At 39.2% G+C, this 15,400-nt stretch overlaps 1 protein-coding gene across 1 annotated transcript in view; it reads right to left on the bottom strand.

Moving 5' to 3' along the window:
* Positions 1 to 15,400, bottom strand: part of sspo (SCO-spondin) — a 391,512-nt gene that overhangs the window by 249,567 nt on the left and 126,545 nt on the right. The window contains 7 exon segments of the mRNA XM_061922415.1: positions 1,605 to 1,725; positions 3,086 to 3,213; positions 3,302 to 3,353; positions 10,299 to 10,458; positions 10,920 to 11,070; positions 11,134 to 11,316; positions 11,504 to 11,641. Of these exon segments, the coding sequence (XP_061778399.1) occupies positions 1,605 to 1,725; positions 3,086 to 3,213; positions 3,302 to 3,353; positions 10,299 to 10,458; positions 10,920 to 11,070; positions 11,134 to 11,316; positions 11,504 to 11,641 (933 nt within the window).

The raw sequence follows: 15,400 nt of genomic DNA, 5'->3' as shown, positions 1-15,400 counted from the left end.
AAATATATCAATAACAAAAAAAACCAGTATGCCAACTATGTATGGATATGCATGTTTACATGGCAGATAAACCTTCTTCAATTAAAAGAGAAGTCGAATGACGAATAGCAGTGTACGCAAAGCGCCAGCTGTGGCCAGCTCAAAGTTGGAAGCAAACATGGTGCCCCCTGTGTCATGTGAGTGCCTTTTGACCAATCATTTAGGACAGAGCTGGGCAAATATTTTGACTTCAGGGCCACATTGAGAGAAAAAATGTGTCTCAGAGGCCAATGTGTATGTGTGTATAAATTATATGTACACATTTAGCTGTAAATAATCTGCTGAACAGTATGTGTGTTTGGGTCCCTTTTTGTCAGGAACTCTAATACCAAAAGTCACAATGTACAATATAATTCTAAAAAAGTTATGACAGATCACCTCCAAATAATAGAAATACATTTTACAGTTTTTAACTGAATGGGACACCCAAAATGTGCGTCAATCAATCAATCAATCAATGTTTACTTCTAAAGGCCTAAATCACGAGTGCCTCAAAGGGCTACATTAAAATAAAGAAAGTGGGATTTACAATATTAACTATGAACGATAAAACACTGAATATCAACAACATATAAACACGGCTTCTCTTTTACTTCTCAGTCCGCCTCCCCGATAGACATCTTTTACAATCAAGCAGAATACAACAAAACGTGACAAACAGTAAAATACGAATGAAAAGGGTAATAAACACCTACAATATGATATATTATCACTCTTATGCAGAAATTTGGTGTAAAAATTTGCTTACGCGTCTGTTCTTGACACATGCGTTTGGGGCTGGCTGCTCTGAAAACAAACTCGGCCCACTGTGCTTTGTTCCTCGTCTGAGCTGCTGTGACGTAGATTACCGTAATAACTTGTATAACACTCAAAAGCGCAGATTTCAACCACTGAAGAACTTTCTATAGACTTATGGTAATTTAAAAATAGCACTGCAGATCATAATAACGGCTACAATTTTGATGTTAAAGGTCTAAAAAGAGTTATGAAGAACGTGCAGCAGGCCAGAGTTAAAACTTAATGGGATGCTTGTTGCCTGCGGGGCATACTTTGCCCAGGCCCATACTCGTTATATACGCGATTCTGGAAAATCTGACCCAACAATGGCATCAAGTGATGCCTAGATGCAAATCCTGTCTTTGAACGACCAATATATCTGACTTTTCATTCTGGATGAAGGAAAAGATGGTGAGATATATTTTAGGTGTTAGAACAAGTGACGCAGAAGCCATTTGCGGCTCGCAGCTAATTTTTTTAACGGCTTATGGCACATTCTTGAAATACTACTAATAAAACATGAAAAGTGGAATAAAAACGCAAAAAGGTGTAATGTAACTAGAAAAACGTGGACACAAATAACAAAAAAGCTTTTTCTTTAAAAAAAAATCTATATAGGCCTATTGTATTTATTAAAATTAAAATGGCCTTGGACAACCTGGATTAGAATATCAAACATGCATCTGTAAGGCTTTTTATAAGAAGGTGCACCCATTATTTGCCATTTAAAGGTATTATATTATTGTATGAATGTTGTATATATTTACATGCAATATATAAATGTGTACCGGTGATGTTGTATTGTTTCAGCAGGTCAATGTGGATATAAGGACTTTGCAGGCTGCCACTGTGACCCTCAGGGCTCCTCTGAGGTAGATCTTTGTACTCTTCTGGTTCTGGACTCCAGCCCTGCAAATGAACCACATAAACAATACCCATAAATCCTCTAATGTCAAAGGTTTGTGACAAAAAAAAAATCAATGACAAGGTAATTCAAAGAAAACATGATTTCATTTTTGCGCCAGCGAGTGTTTTTGTGCAGTATTTTCAGATAGATATTTGAGTACTGTTGAGCAAAAAATGTGATATTTAAAGAATTACTTAAAGGCCTACTGAAATGAGATTTTCTTATTTAAACGGGGATAGCAGGTCCATGCTATGTGTCATACTTAATCATTTTGCGATATTGCCATATTTTTGCTGAAAGGATTTAGTAGAGAACATCCACGATAAAGTTCGTAATTTTCGGTGCTAACAAAAAAAGCCCTGCCTTTACCAGAAGTCGCAGACGATGACGTCACAAGTTGATGGCTCCTCACATATTCACATTGATTTTAATGGGAGCCTCCAACAAAAAGTGCTATTTGGACCGAGAAAATGACAATTTCCCCTTTAATTTGAGCGAGGATGAAAGATTCGTGTTTGAGGATGTTAATAGCGACGGACTAGAAAAAAAAAAAAAAAAAAACGTGATTGCATTGGGACGGATTCAGATGTTTTTAGACACATTTACTAGGATAATTTTGGAAAATCCCTTATCTTTCAATTGTGTTGCTAGTGTTTTAGTGAGTTTAACAGTACCTGATAGTCGACGGCGGCTATGGACGGCACAAGATCAGCTGATCTCCGGTAGTAAGCGACTTTTTACCACAATTTTCTCACCGAAACCTGCTGGTTGACATTCCGTCGTGATTCATGTTTGCTTGACCGCGCTCTGATCCATGGTAAAGTTTCACCTCCAGGAATTTTAAACAAGGAATCACCGTGTGTTTGTGTGGCTAAAGGCTAAAGCTTCCCAACGCCATCTTTCTACTTTGACTTCTCCAATATTAATTGAACAAATTGCAAAAGATTCAGCTACACAGATCTCCAAAATACTGTGTAATTATGCCGTTAAAGCAGACGACTTTTAGCTGTGTGTGTGTGTGCAGCGCTCATATTTCCTAAAAACCCGTGACGTCTTGCGTACACGCCATCATTACACGACGTTTTCAAGACGAAACTCCCGGGAAATTTAAAATTGCAATTTAGTAAACTAAAAAGGCATGTGTTGCAATGTTAATATTTCATCAATGATATATAAACTATCAGACTGCGTGGTGGGTAGTAGTGGCTTTCAGTAGGCCTTTAAACTTTATTTCTATCCACACCTATATTCATCAAATAAATAATGTGTGAAAAGACCATCAGTTTTTTATGATTTTTGCTCAAGTTTTATTTAATGTATTTATGAGAGGTGTTTTCATCTTTTCAGTATACAGTAGAGTACCTGGAGGTCACTGTGAGGGTCCCAGCCGTGGAGGCGAGCTGCCTCAGGGGGGTGACCAGGTTGCTGAGAGGAAGCCTGGAAGCTGGAGGGCGGCAGAAACTGAACACCCAAAGGAGACCAGCACTCATCTGGAGAATAAGATGAAAATGGAATTATTGGAAATTCACGCAAGTACATCATTCTGCAAGAACTACATGGTGTGAAGAAGTTACTGACCACCAGGAGGTAGTGGGTAGGTGGGAATGAGAGGGGTGACGCCTTCTCCTGGCTTGGAGGTTGTGTATGGAATTATTGTCACTGCAGAAGTTTCATTAGTTTCTGTGGTACATAATTGAAGATTAATGGAGAAAATACTGTGTTCAGCAATATATAATATATATAGCAGGGGTCACCAACCTTTTTGAAACCAAGAGCTATTCTTGGGTACTGAATAATGCGAAGGGCTACCAGTTTGATACACACTTAAATAAATTGTATTTCTGTCTGTCATTCCGGCGTACATTTTTTTTTCCTTTTACGGAAGGTTTTTGTTGAGAATAAATGATGAAAAAAAACACTTAATTGAATGGTTTAAAAGAAGAGAAAACACACAAAAAAAGAAAATTACATTTTTGAAACATAGTTTATCTTCAATTTCGACTCTTTAAAATTCTAAATTCTACCAAAAAAATAAAAGAAAGGAAAAACTAGCTAATTCGAATCTTTTTGAAAAAATGTAAAAAATAATTTATAGAAAATCATTATTAATTTTGCCTGATTAACATTAATTTTAGAATGTTGATGACATGTTTTAAATAGGTTAAAATCCAATCTGCACTTTGTTAGAATATATAACACATTGGACCAAGCTATATTTCTAACTAAGACAAATCATTATTTCTTCTAGATTTTCCAGAACAAAAAAATTAAAAGAAATTCAAAAGACTTTGAAATAAGATTTAAATTTGATTCTACAGATTTTCTAGATTTGCCAGAATTTTTTTTTTTTCATTTTAATCATAAGTTTGAAGAAATATTTCACAAATATTCTTCGTCGAAAAAACAGAAGCTAAAATGAAGAATTCAATTAAAATGTAATTATTATTATTTACAATAAAAAAAAAAAAATTACTTGAACATTGATTTAAATTGTCAGGAAAGAAGAGGAAGGAATTTAAAAGGTAAAAAGGTATATGTGTTTAAAAATGCTAAAACCATTTTTAAGGTTGTATTTTTTCTCTAAAATTGTCTTTCTGAAAGTTAAAAGAAGCAAAGTAAAACAATTAATGAATTTATTTAAACAAGTAAAGAACACGTCTTTAAAAAATGTTCTTGGATTTTCAAATTCTATTTGAGTTTTGTCTCTCTTAGAATTAAAAATGTCGAGTAAAGCGCGACCAGCTTGCTAGTAAACAAATAAAATTAAAAAAATAAAGGCAGCTCACTGGTAAGTGCTGCTATTTGAGCTATTTTTAGAACAGGCCAGCGGGCGACTCATCTGGTTCTTACGGGCACCGCGTTGGTGACCCCTGATAAATAGTATGCATTTTTATTTTTTCAATGTACAGTGGAGTAGTACTCCCGTTTTCATACACCGTATTTTCAAAATAATCAAATTTTCGATTAAATTGTTGCCCATGTTTTTGTATAACATCTCAGTTTTTGTCCGAAGAGATTATTAATGAAAACGGAGGTACCACTGTGTTAGCAACAAATACTAAGAGAAGCCGAAATACCAGCTTTACCTTGACAGTAGCAACATGTGTCTCCCTCTCCAGGCACTAGAGTGTGGCCCTACACAAACAAGCATCAGTGCAATAAGGATGCTATTGTTAGCAGACAAAGGAATAATCAAGACAAAAAACAATTGCTATATCTGTATCTGAAAGAACATTTTCACCCATACGAATTGAGACCCATTTGTGTTTAATGTCGAGCTGTCAAATGATTAAGATATTTAATCTTGATTAAACACATTTTGTCTGGAGTTAACTCATAATTAGTTGCAATAGTCTGAAATAGATTATACAGTATAAACATACTTGCCAACCCTCCCGGATTTTCCGGGAGACTCCCGCAATTCAGCGCCTCTCCCGAAAACCTCCCGGGACAAATTTTCTCCCGAAAATCTCCCGAAATTCAGACGGAGCTGGAGGCCACGCCCCCTCAGCTCCAGACCTGACTGAATGTTGTGACCCTCTTAAACAGGACAATACTGCCATTTACTGTACATAGAATAGAATGTCTGTTCTGAAGCCCACAGTAGAGACATAACTTCATCACGTCGCCTGGGTATTGACTCCAACCCAATATATTACACCGTTGACGAGCAAAATGAAGAAATACGCTTGCAAGTTCCAGAACGATTGTAAACAAGAATTTCAGTTTATCGAGGAGAGTTCGAAGGGGAAGGGGTATGTTGCCTGTAAATTTTGTAGAACAGACTTCTCCATTGAACATGGTGAACGGATATACTTAGCCATGAACGGTCAGTCAGCGAAGCACAAAGCGTCCGCAGCGCAGCATCGTTCACAACCCAGTATTATGGCCCACCTTGCAGAATGGAGACCCAATGGTGTATCTTATGCTGAGACAAAGATGGCTATGCTGATAGCTGGAAGCAACATCCCGTTCTCATTTGCGGATGTCTACAACAAATCCGTGAAAGATGTTCCCGGATTCGGAGATCGCTCACCAATACGCAAATGGCAGGACAAAGGTTACTCAAATAGTGAAAGGTAAGTGTTGTTGTTTTTTTTTAGTAACTAGCAAGCACAGTACAGTTAGTAGAACAACTGTGTTTTTATTACTGTGCATTTGATAGGTGCCGTCTTTTATTTATACATATAATAAAATAAATATATACTGTATAGCTAGAATTCACTTAAAGTCAAGTATTTCATACACATATATATATATATATATATATACATATATACATATATATATATATATATATATATATATATATATATATATATACTGATTAATGCGAAGGGCTACCAGTTTGATACACACTTAAATAAATTGCCAGAAATAGCCAATTAGCTCAATCTAACTTTAATACATTAATATATATACATATATAAATATATATATATACATATATATATATGTGTGTGTGAATTATACGCCACCCCTCTTAACCACGCCTCCGCCCCACCCCCGACCATGACCCCCCACCCCCCAACACCCCGAAATCGGAGGTCTCAAGGCTGGCAAGTATGTATATAGATGATAAGTGTTCTATGAACAGATCATTTTAAATATTGTGCAAATGTTTGTTATATAAACATTATTCTTTGTTAAACAAATTAACACAAAATGGACATAAACACTCTGTAACAGACACACACACTATTTTAGACACAAACAAACATACTCTCTCACACATGGTATTCATTTCTGACGCAGGCTTACTTTAAAAACTACAATGTCAATTAAAAAAAAAAAAAATCTGAATTAGGGGTATTGACACCCATTTGGCAATTGGGTCACCTGCGAGCTTTGTTGCTAGCCTTGCCATTCACTGTGCACTTATTTTTGTCCATTCCTGCTCGGTGTTTGCTCCCAATTGTGCTGCAGCTTTTTCCTACACGGCCAAAGCGCCCATACTGACCGCATTTAATTTAAAAAAAATCACATTTAGTGTTAATTTGTTATTATCCCGTTACTTTGACAGCCTTAATTTAAAGTAAAATAATCATGATGGTTTTTATAATACTACTAATCATAATCAAATATGTGTGATTATGTTACATATACAGTACAATGTATTGTTCATGCTATACGTATTACTTATTTGAAAATAATTATTACCACAAATATACTTAGAATTGATCAAAGAACATATAATTATTCAAAATAATTCCGATTTCGTGTCTAGTTTGCATTTTTGCGATTGTAAAAGACTGTCCATAGTAATTTTAGGTGAAAAGATGATATTGATATTTTTCTATAGTCATTGTAATAATACAGTCAAAAAAGTTGCTTTGTAAAATGCAAATAATTTAAAATGAACTTTAATGGTAAAAACAGAATTATATAAACAAGCTCTCACATGTTAATAGAGGTTGAATGTGTGTGTGAATGTTGTCTGTCTACGCATCTGTGTTGGCCCTGCTATGTGGTGGCGACTGGGGTGTACCCTGCCTTCCGCCCGAATGCAGCTGAGATAGACTCCAGCACCCCTCGCAACCCCAAAAGGGACAAGCTGTAGAAAATGGATGGATGGATGGGCATATGTATTCCAATATTGATAGTACTGATAACAAGTCTTGGAGTAATACAACCATGATGCAATTAATATTTTAATTTTTATCCTGTTTATTTATCTAATATTTTTGTGTAAAAAAGTACTTATACAAACACTGAAATATTTTAACTAAGTTTTAGTTTGAAAAAGTATATTTAAAGGGGAACATTACCACAAATTCAGAAGGGTTAAAACCAATAAAAATCAGTTCCCAGTGGCTTATTTTATTTTTCAAAGTTTTTTTCAAAATTTTACCCATCGTGGAATATCCTGAAAAAAGGCTTTAAAGTGCCTGATTTTCGCTATCTGTGAAGCCACCGTCCATTTTCTTGTGACGTCATCCAGTGATATACATACTATCCAGGCGGATAGTATGTATATCACTGGATGACGTCACAGGGTTCCCCAGGGTTCGGTCCTTGGCCCTGTACTCTTCAGCATCTACATGCTGCCGCTAGGTGACGTCATACGCAAATACGGTATTAGCTTTCACTGTTATGCTGATGACACCCAACTTTACATGCCCCTAAAGCTGACCAACACGCCGGACTGTAGTCAGTTGGAAGCGTGTCTTAATGAAATTAAACAATGGATGTCCGCTAACTTTTTGCAACTTAATGCCAAAAAAACGGAAATGCTGATTATCGGTCCTGCTAGACACCGACCTCTATTTAATAATACAACTTTAACATTTGACAACCAAATAATAAAACAAGGTGACTCTGTAAAAAATCTGGGTATTATCTTTGACCCAACTCTCTCCTTTGAGTCACACATTAAAAGCGTTACTAAAACGGCCTTCTTTCATCTCCGTAATATCGCTAAAATTCGCTCCATTTTGTCCACTAAAGACGCCGAGATCATTATCCATGCGTTTGTTACGTCTCGTCTCGATTACTGTAACGTATTATTTTCGGGTCTCCCCATGTCTAGCATTAAAAGATTACAGTTGGTACAAAATGCGGCTGCTAGACTTTTGACAAGAACAAGAAAGTTTGATCACATTACGCCTGTACTGGCTCACCTGCACTGGCTTCCTGTGCACTTAAGATGTGACTTTAAGGTTTTACTACTTACGTATAAAATACTACACTGTCTAGCTCCAGCCTATCTTGCCGATTGTATTGTACCGTATGTCCCGGCAAGAAATCTGCGTTCAAAAGACTCCGGCTTATTAGTGATTCCTAGAGCTCAAAAAAAGTCTGCGGGCTATAGAGCGTTTTCCGTTCGGGCTCCAGTACTCTGGAATGCCCTCCCGGTAACAGTTCGAGATGCTACCTCAGTAGAAGCATTTAAGTCTCATCTTCATCTGTATACTCTAGCCTTTAAATAGACCTCCTTTTTAGACCAGTTGATCTGCCGCTTCTTTTCTTTCTCCTATGTCCCCCCCTCCCTTGTGGAGGGGGTCCGGTCCGATGACCATGGATGAAGTACTGACTGTCCAGAGTCGAGACCCAGGATGGACCGCTCGTCGGGACCCAGGATGGACCGCTCGCCTGTATCGGTTGGGGACATCTCTACGCTGCTGATCCGCTTGAGATGGTTTCCTGTGGACGGGACTCTCACTGCTGTCTTGGAGCCACTATGGATTGAACTTTCACAGTATCATGTTAGACCCGCTCGACATCCATTGCTTTCGGTCCCCTAGAGGGGGGGGGTTGCCCACATCTGAGGTCCTCTCCAAGGTTTCTCATAGTCAGCATTGTCACTGGCGTCCCACTGAATGTGAATTCTCCCTGCCCACTGGGTGTGAGTTTTCCTTGCCCTTTTGTGGGTTCTTCCGAGGATGTTGTAGTCGTAATGATTTGTGCAGTCCTTTGAGACATTTGTGATTTGGGGCTATATAAATAAACATTGATTGATTGATTGATAGCACAGCAAGATATAGCGACATTGGCTCGGATTCAGACTCGGATTTCAACGGTTTAAGTGATTCAACAGATTACGCATGTATTGAAACGAATGGTTGGAGTATGGAGGCAGATAGCGAAAACGGATTTGAAGAAGAAACTGAAGCTATTGAGCGAATAGCTATTGACGCTATTCGGCCATGTCTGCCTTAGCATCGCCAGTAAAATGTGCAGACCAAACGATTGGGACGTTCACATCTTGTTCGGTACGGCGGAGGAGTCCTTTTTTTTTTTTTTCGTTGTCATGAAAAAGGGACATTTTTGTCATGAAAAAGGGAGGTTTTTGTGGTTGGTGCACTAATTGTAAGTGTATATTGTGTTTTTTATGTTGATTTAATAAAAAAAAAAAAATGAAAACAATTTTTAATTTTTATTTTTTATTTTTATTTTTTTCAATAAAAATGAATAAAAAATGATTCTGCAGCCCGGTACCAATCGGGCCACGGCCCGGTACCGTGCTGCGGCCCGGTGGTTGGGGACCACTGACCTAGGTGACATCGCGTTGTGATGCGAGAGCAAATAATAGAAAGGTGTTTAATGCGCAAAAATTTACCCATTTAGAGTTCGGAAATCGGTTTAAAAAATATATGGTCTTTTTTCTGCAACATCAAGGTATATATTGACGCTTACATAGGTCTGGTGATAATGTTCCTCTTTAATTAATGGACACACAATACAAAGACGTTAGTGTGTCTTGTATTATTATTGGCATTTAACCTAGAAAGCAAGCTTTAGCACCACCTGGGTTGGAAATAATCATACTTTTAATATAAAACAGCCGGTACTGCGAACCATATGTAATTTCACTGCAATTTATAATTTATACCGTTAATCGTTATATCCGTCTAGTTGTTCATATTGTTACATTATTGATACGTTTATCGATATTATGATATTTTATATTGTAGTCCATGTGTATACCGACTATCGCCCAAATGAAGCTGTTATAGGCTGCAGCACCCCCAACCACACCGAGAGGGACAAGCAGTACACAACGGATGGATGGATGTTTACAAGCACATGGTTCCTGGACACAGGAGGACTTTCAGATTAACAAGCCTTTTCCAACCTGTGGGCATCCGGTGTCAGCATATGGGCAGTAAGGGGAGCACTGGACTGTGAGGTTGGGCAGGCAATGACACAGGTGGCAGTAGTCGGACCTCCACCTGTCTCCTACAGCATGGGACTGACCTTGGTACTCGCACTCATCACAGGGCTCAGTCTGACATCTGAGGGCACAGGAAGAAAAAACGCATGCGAGAGTGACAAGATTGTATGTTTGCCAAAAATGCAAAATCGATTTCTGATAAGAACTGTAACTTTGTACTTAACAACCTTGTCAAAGGTAAGATGATAAAGGACTCATAGTAAATACAATAAACATTTGGACATTGTATGAACGCTTTGTTTTAAATTGGGTTTAATCAATCATGGAATAAAAACACATCTTCATTTTCTCTGACCAGTACTATTACCGGTATGATTTGAAGGAACATCAGTACAATATACTCTTCAGTGGCACCCACAAGACTCATATTCCTTAAAAATAGGTTACCCACCTCTGCTTTGCGGGTTATGAATTATGGAGCCATGAGAATTTATTGTAATCTAAGCCTGATAGAAAAAGCGGCTCTACTGCAAGCATCAAACGAGACGTTAAAATAGATTCAATAAAAATAAGGCCACATACCGACGTGCTTTCCGGTAGATTCCTCTACATGTTTTCCCATCTCCATTGTTGGTGGGGTTGTTTGGACTCCGGAACGACCACTGGACACTTTGAACCCCACAGGGTCCCAAACATTCCCCCCACTCAGACCATGAAGACCATCCACAGTGCACTAAGGTGCAGGCATGATGTTAAATTCAGACATCCATGTTGATCTTGACATGGCAGAACTCACCAGAGCAGTCTGGGTTGGGCTTGCATTTTTGAGGTCTTCCTTTTTCACAAACACAAATCTCACAGTCCACCTTCAACTGCTGGCCTGGTCTGTAGCGCACACCTGCCACTTCACACACACACTCCTCTGGTATCACACACTTTTGTGTGTGGCTCATTACCTGGCCTTCTGGGCACCAGCAAGCTGCAGAAATACAGGTGGACATATATTTCTATTAGAGTCATAGTGGATAAGTACATTCATTTAATTTGTTTAGTTTGTGTCTGCATTCTGTTTAATGAGTTGCACTTGCACATTACAGTAAATTGTCTTAAATGAAATGAAATTTGTCATCAAATAAGTTATCTCCCGAAAGCCTTCTTGGAGTGACCTGAGAAGCACGGTGCTTTGGAATCACAGGTGGTCCCGCTGCTGATGTGTGCACAGGACAGTGGGCAGGGAGCACACTCGTGCCTCACCAGGCCTGCTGGACAGCTAGTGTTGGAACATCCGTCCTCAGGACAAGGCTCTGGAATGGAAGCAAGTATAGGTGATAAATGTGGGGAAGTCTTATAGTTACACAATTGATATTAAAACCAACCTGTTCATTGTGAAACAATGACCAAGTTGATGCAGTTAAGTGGGGGGGAAATGGAAGTAATGCCCCTATTCCGGTGTGGGTCTTTTATGTGCTCAATATTCAGTATTTCTGCAAACGCTTAGCAACGTCCAAAGACAGAAATTATTCAAAACCAAAAAAAAAGAACTGTGTTTCCCCAGTTGCAGCCAGTAATAGTTTGTGACCTCAAACCCCAGACAGTGTCTCCTCCGCAGCTGGTTGATGGTCATCCTGCTTTCCTGGTCAGTAGTAAACTGGACCTTAGGAGAAGGGGCAGTGACTTTTTGAATTTGTCAAGCCTTGCTTCTCAATCCCTCTCTTCTGTCTGACTTTTGTTGTATGTGTCCCGAAAAGCTAAGCCGCTCGACGGCGTTTCTTGAAGACAGGGTGATACTGCCACGCTATACGTGCCATCAGATGTTTTGTTGCTTGTATTCTACTGCTTCTGATCTTCTTTTGTCCATCCATCCATCTTCTTCCGCTTATCAGAGGTCGGGTCGCGGAGCAGCAGCATAAGCAGAGAAGCCCAGACTTTCCTCTCCCTAGCTACTTCGTCAGCTCTTCCCAGGGGATCCCGAGGCATTTCCAGGGTAGTCTTCCCAACGTGTCCTGGGTCTTCCCCGTGGCCTCCTACCAGTTGGACGTGCCCTAAACACCTCCCTATGGAGGCGTTCGGGTGGCATCCTGACCAGATGCCCAAACTCCCTCATCTGGCTCCTCTCGCTGTGGAGGAGCAGCGGCTCTACTTTGAGCTCCCCCCGGATGGCAGAGCTTCTCACCCTATCTCTAAGGGAGAGCCCCGCCACCCGGCGGAGGAAACTCATTTCGGCCGCTTGTACCCGTGATCTTGTCCTTTCGGTCATAACACAAAGCTCATGACCATAGGTGAGCATGGTAACGTAGATTGACCCGTAAATTTCGGCTCAGCTCCTTCTTCACCACAACGAATCGATACAGCGTCCGCATTACTGAAGACACCGCACCGATCCGCCTGTCGATCTCACAATCCACTCTTCCCTCACTCGTGAACAAGACCCCTAGGTACTTGAACTCCTCCACTTGGGGCAGGGTCTCTTCCCCAACCCGGAGATGGCACTCCACCCTTTTCTGGGCGAGAACCATGGAGTCGGACTTGGAGGTGCTGATCTCTTTTTGTGTATTATATTTTTCAGCAATGGGCAGACCTACGGATCACACCTGCTGATCTCCAATCAACACCCTACTTAACCTGGAAGTTGGCTCATCATCTTCTTGCCAGTATGTTTTTTTGATTAAATTTTGGTTACGAGCTTCTGTCTTAATTCTGGCCTCGAGACTATGCCAGTTTTTTTTCCTTTTTTTTTGCTCCAGGTGGAGTCCCAGCTATTAGGTATTTGCCCGTGCCCTTTAGGTTTTCCTTTAGCACCAACCGATTGGCTGTTCTTCCCTGACATACTGGGAATGCATTTAAAGACAGTGTTTTCTGTGTTTTTTCACATTTAGTAAATTAATTTGCTGTATTTTGGGTTCCAAACTAGAACTAAACCCAACATATCCCTCAGATTGGCACCCTGTTAGCTTGACTAACTTCTGTCATGCATTTGTTTGACTTTTCTGTGGTTTTGATTTTGGGTCGTATCTGTGTTTGGAGCGTTTGTTTGTTGCTGCGCGTTTGCACATGTCAGTAACCATGAAAAAAATACAATAAATGGTAAAGAAATGGATAAAACAAGATATAGACCAATAAAGCAAGCAAGCAAGATTGAAGAGCAGTTAAAGGACCTCAGAGACAAGATTGTAGACCGAAACATTTTAGTTGGTAAAACGCCAAAAGCAGTAGTACAGATAAAATTAATAGGAAAATATTTAAAGGGGACCCATGATGAATTTCCTCTTTTCTAACTTATAAATGTTGTTACAATGTTGGATACTTGTGTTAAACAATACCAACAATCAAATCATAAATTCATGTATTTTAGCGCGATTTGGATGCATATGAACATTGTGTTTTTTACTGGTGGGAGCACATTGACCTCATTGTGTGCCGGACGTACGTATATGGGCAACTAACTCTCGGTCAGCCCTCTACTTCTTTCTCTCTGCTTTAAGCTATGTGCTGATCTGCTGTTTCCGACTTTAGTGCTAGAACGTTAAGCAATGGCTTCTACAAAATGTTTGTTCAAATTTGTTTAGCTTTTCTAAAAATGAAAAAACCAGGCAGAAATGAATAGAGTTGCTTTTCCCGATCAAAATGATTCAAATTTGGATTAGTCGCTAACGCTCCTGAAAGATAATGCTATCCCTACATTAATACTTGGCGTTATTGAACCACAAATTACATCTGTAAGTAATGGCCTGAATCCCTAACAACGGGATCCTGGACTTTTTATATCAATACCGGGGACTCTCAGGGCTGTGTGCTCAGTCCTTTTCTCCTCACACTATAGATCAGTGGTTCTTAACCTTGTTGGAGGTACCGAACCCCAACAGTTTCATAAGCACATTCACCGAACCCTTCTTTAGTGAAAAATAAAATGTTTTTTTTCAAATTCAAGACAAAGTTATATGTTTTTGGTAACACTTTAGTATGTTGAACATATTCTAAGTAACAAAGACTTCATTTAAAAGGGTTAGGGCCAGGGTTAGAGGGTTAGGGTTATAAAAAGGCCATGCCGAATAAGGCATTAATAAGTACTTAATAATGACTAGTTAAGAGCCAATACGTTACTAATTAGCATGTTAATAAGCAACTAATTAATGGTAAATATGCTCCCCATACTTAAGTGTAACCATGTTTTTTTTACTTTTGCACAAAATGAACCGTGCATGAACATAACCTTTTTCAAAGAACAAAACCAACACATTGCATAAACTCAAAACAAATTACACACCTGCAAATCAGTTTGACTTCTGCTGTTGCCGTATCCGTAATACGCCGATAGGGAGAAGTTTTTATTTACACGATGAGTCGGGTGTGTTTTGACCTCCGCCGTACCCCCGAGTCCAACTCACCGAACCCCTAGGGTTCGATCGAACCCAGGTTAAGAACCACAGCTATAGATACATGACTATAATGTTTCCTCTTAGCTAGCCACATAATCAGATTTAGAAATGTCGGTGCTTGACCTCATAAGCAGCAGTGAAAAGAGCAGAGAAATGTTTAACTGCTGGCAGAGTTGTGTGAAGACCACAACCTGGCTCTTAATATAAAAAAAAAATATCAATGTGGACTTTCACAACTCAATTCATCCTAACCATTGACCTTTCACCATATATGGAGAGGTGGTGGAGAGGGTGAATAATTGACAATGTTGAGGAATCTGTCTTCGGACATTAACACCACTATGGTTTTAGGAAATGCCCAGAAGCTGAAAAGAGTCAAACTCTCAAATATATATTCTTTTACAACTGTGCAATACAGAGTGTGCTGACATATGCTCTGCTGGTGTGAAGAAGAAAGCTGTGGATAGAGTAATTGCCAACTCGGTTTCAAAGTTGGTCGCAAACATGGCAAACTGGTCCTAAAGCAGTGGCAGGGAACCTGTGGCTCTTTTGATGACTGCATCTGGCTCTCGGATAAATCTGAACTGACATTGCTTGACACGATAAGTAATGAATAATTCCTTGTAATCACAGTCTTAAAAATAACGTGGATACATGGATGATACAGCAGAGGATTGGGAGAATGTC

The sequence above is a fragment of the Nerophis ophidion genome, linkage group LG15, assembly GCF_033978795.1.
Source record: "Nerophis ophidion isolate RoL-2023_Sa linkage group LG15, RoL_Noph_v1.0, whole genome shotgun sequence".
NCBI classification, from domain to species: domain Eukaryota; kingdom Metazoa; phylum Chordata; class Actinopteri; order Syngnathiformes; family Syngnathidae; genus Nerophis; species Nerophis ophidion.
The sequence above is the reverse complement of the archived record's forward strand: the minus strand, read 5'-3'. Positions and strand labels throughout refer to the sequence as shown.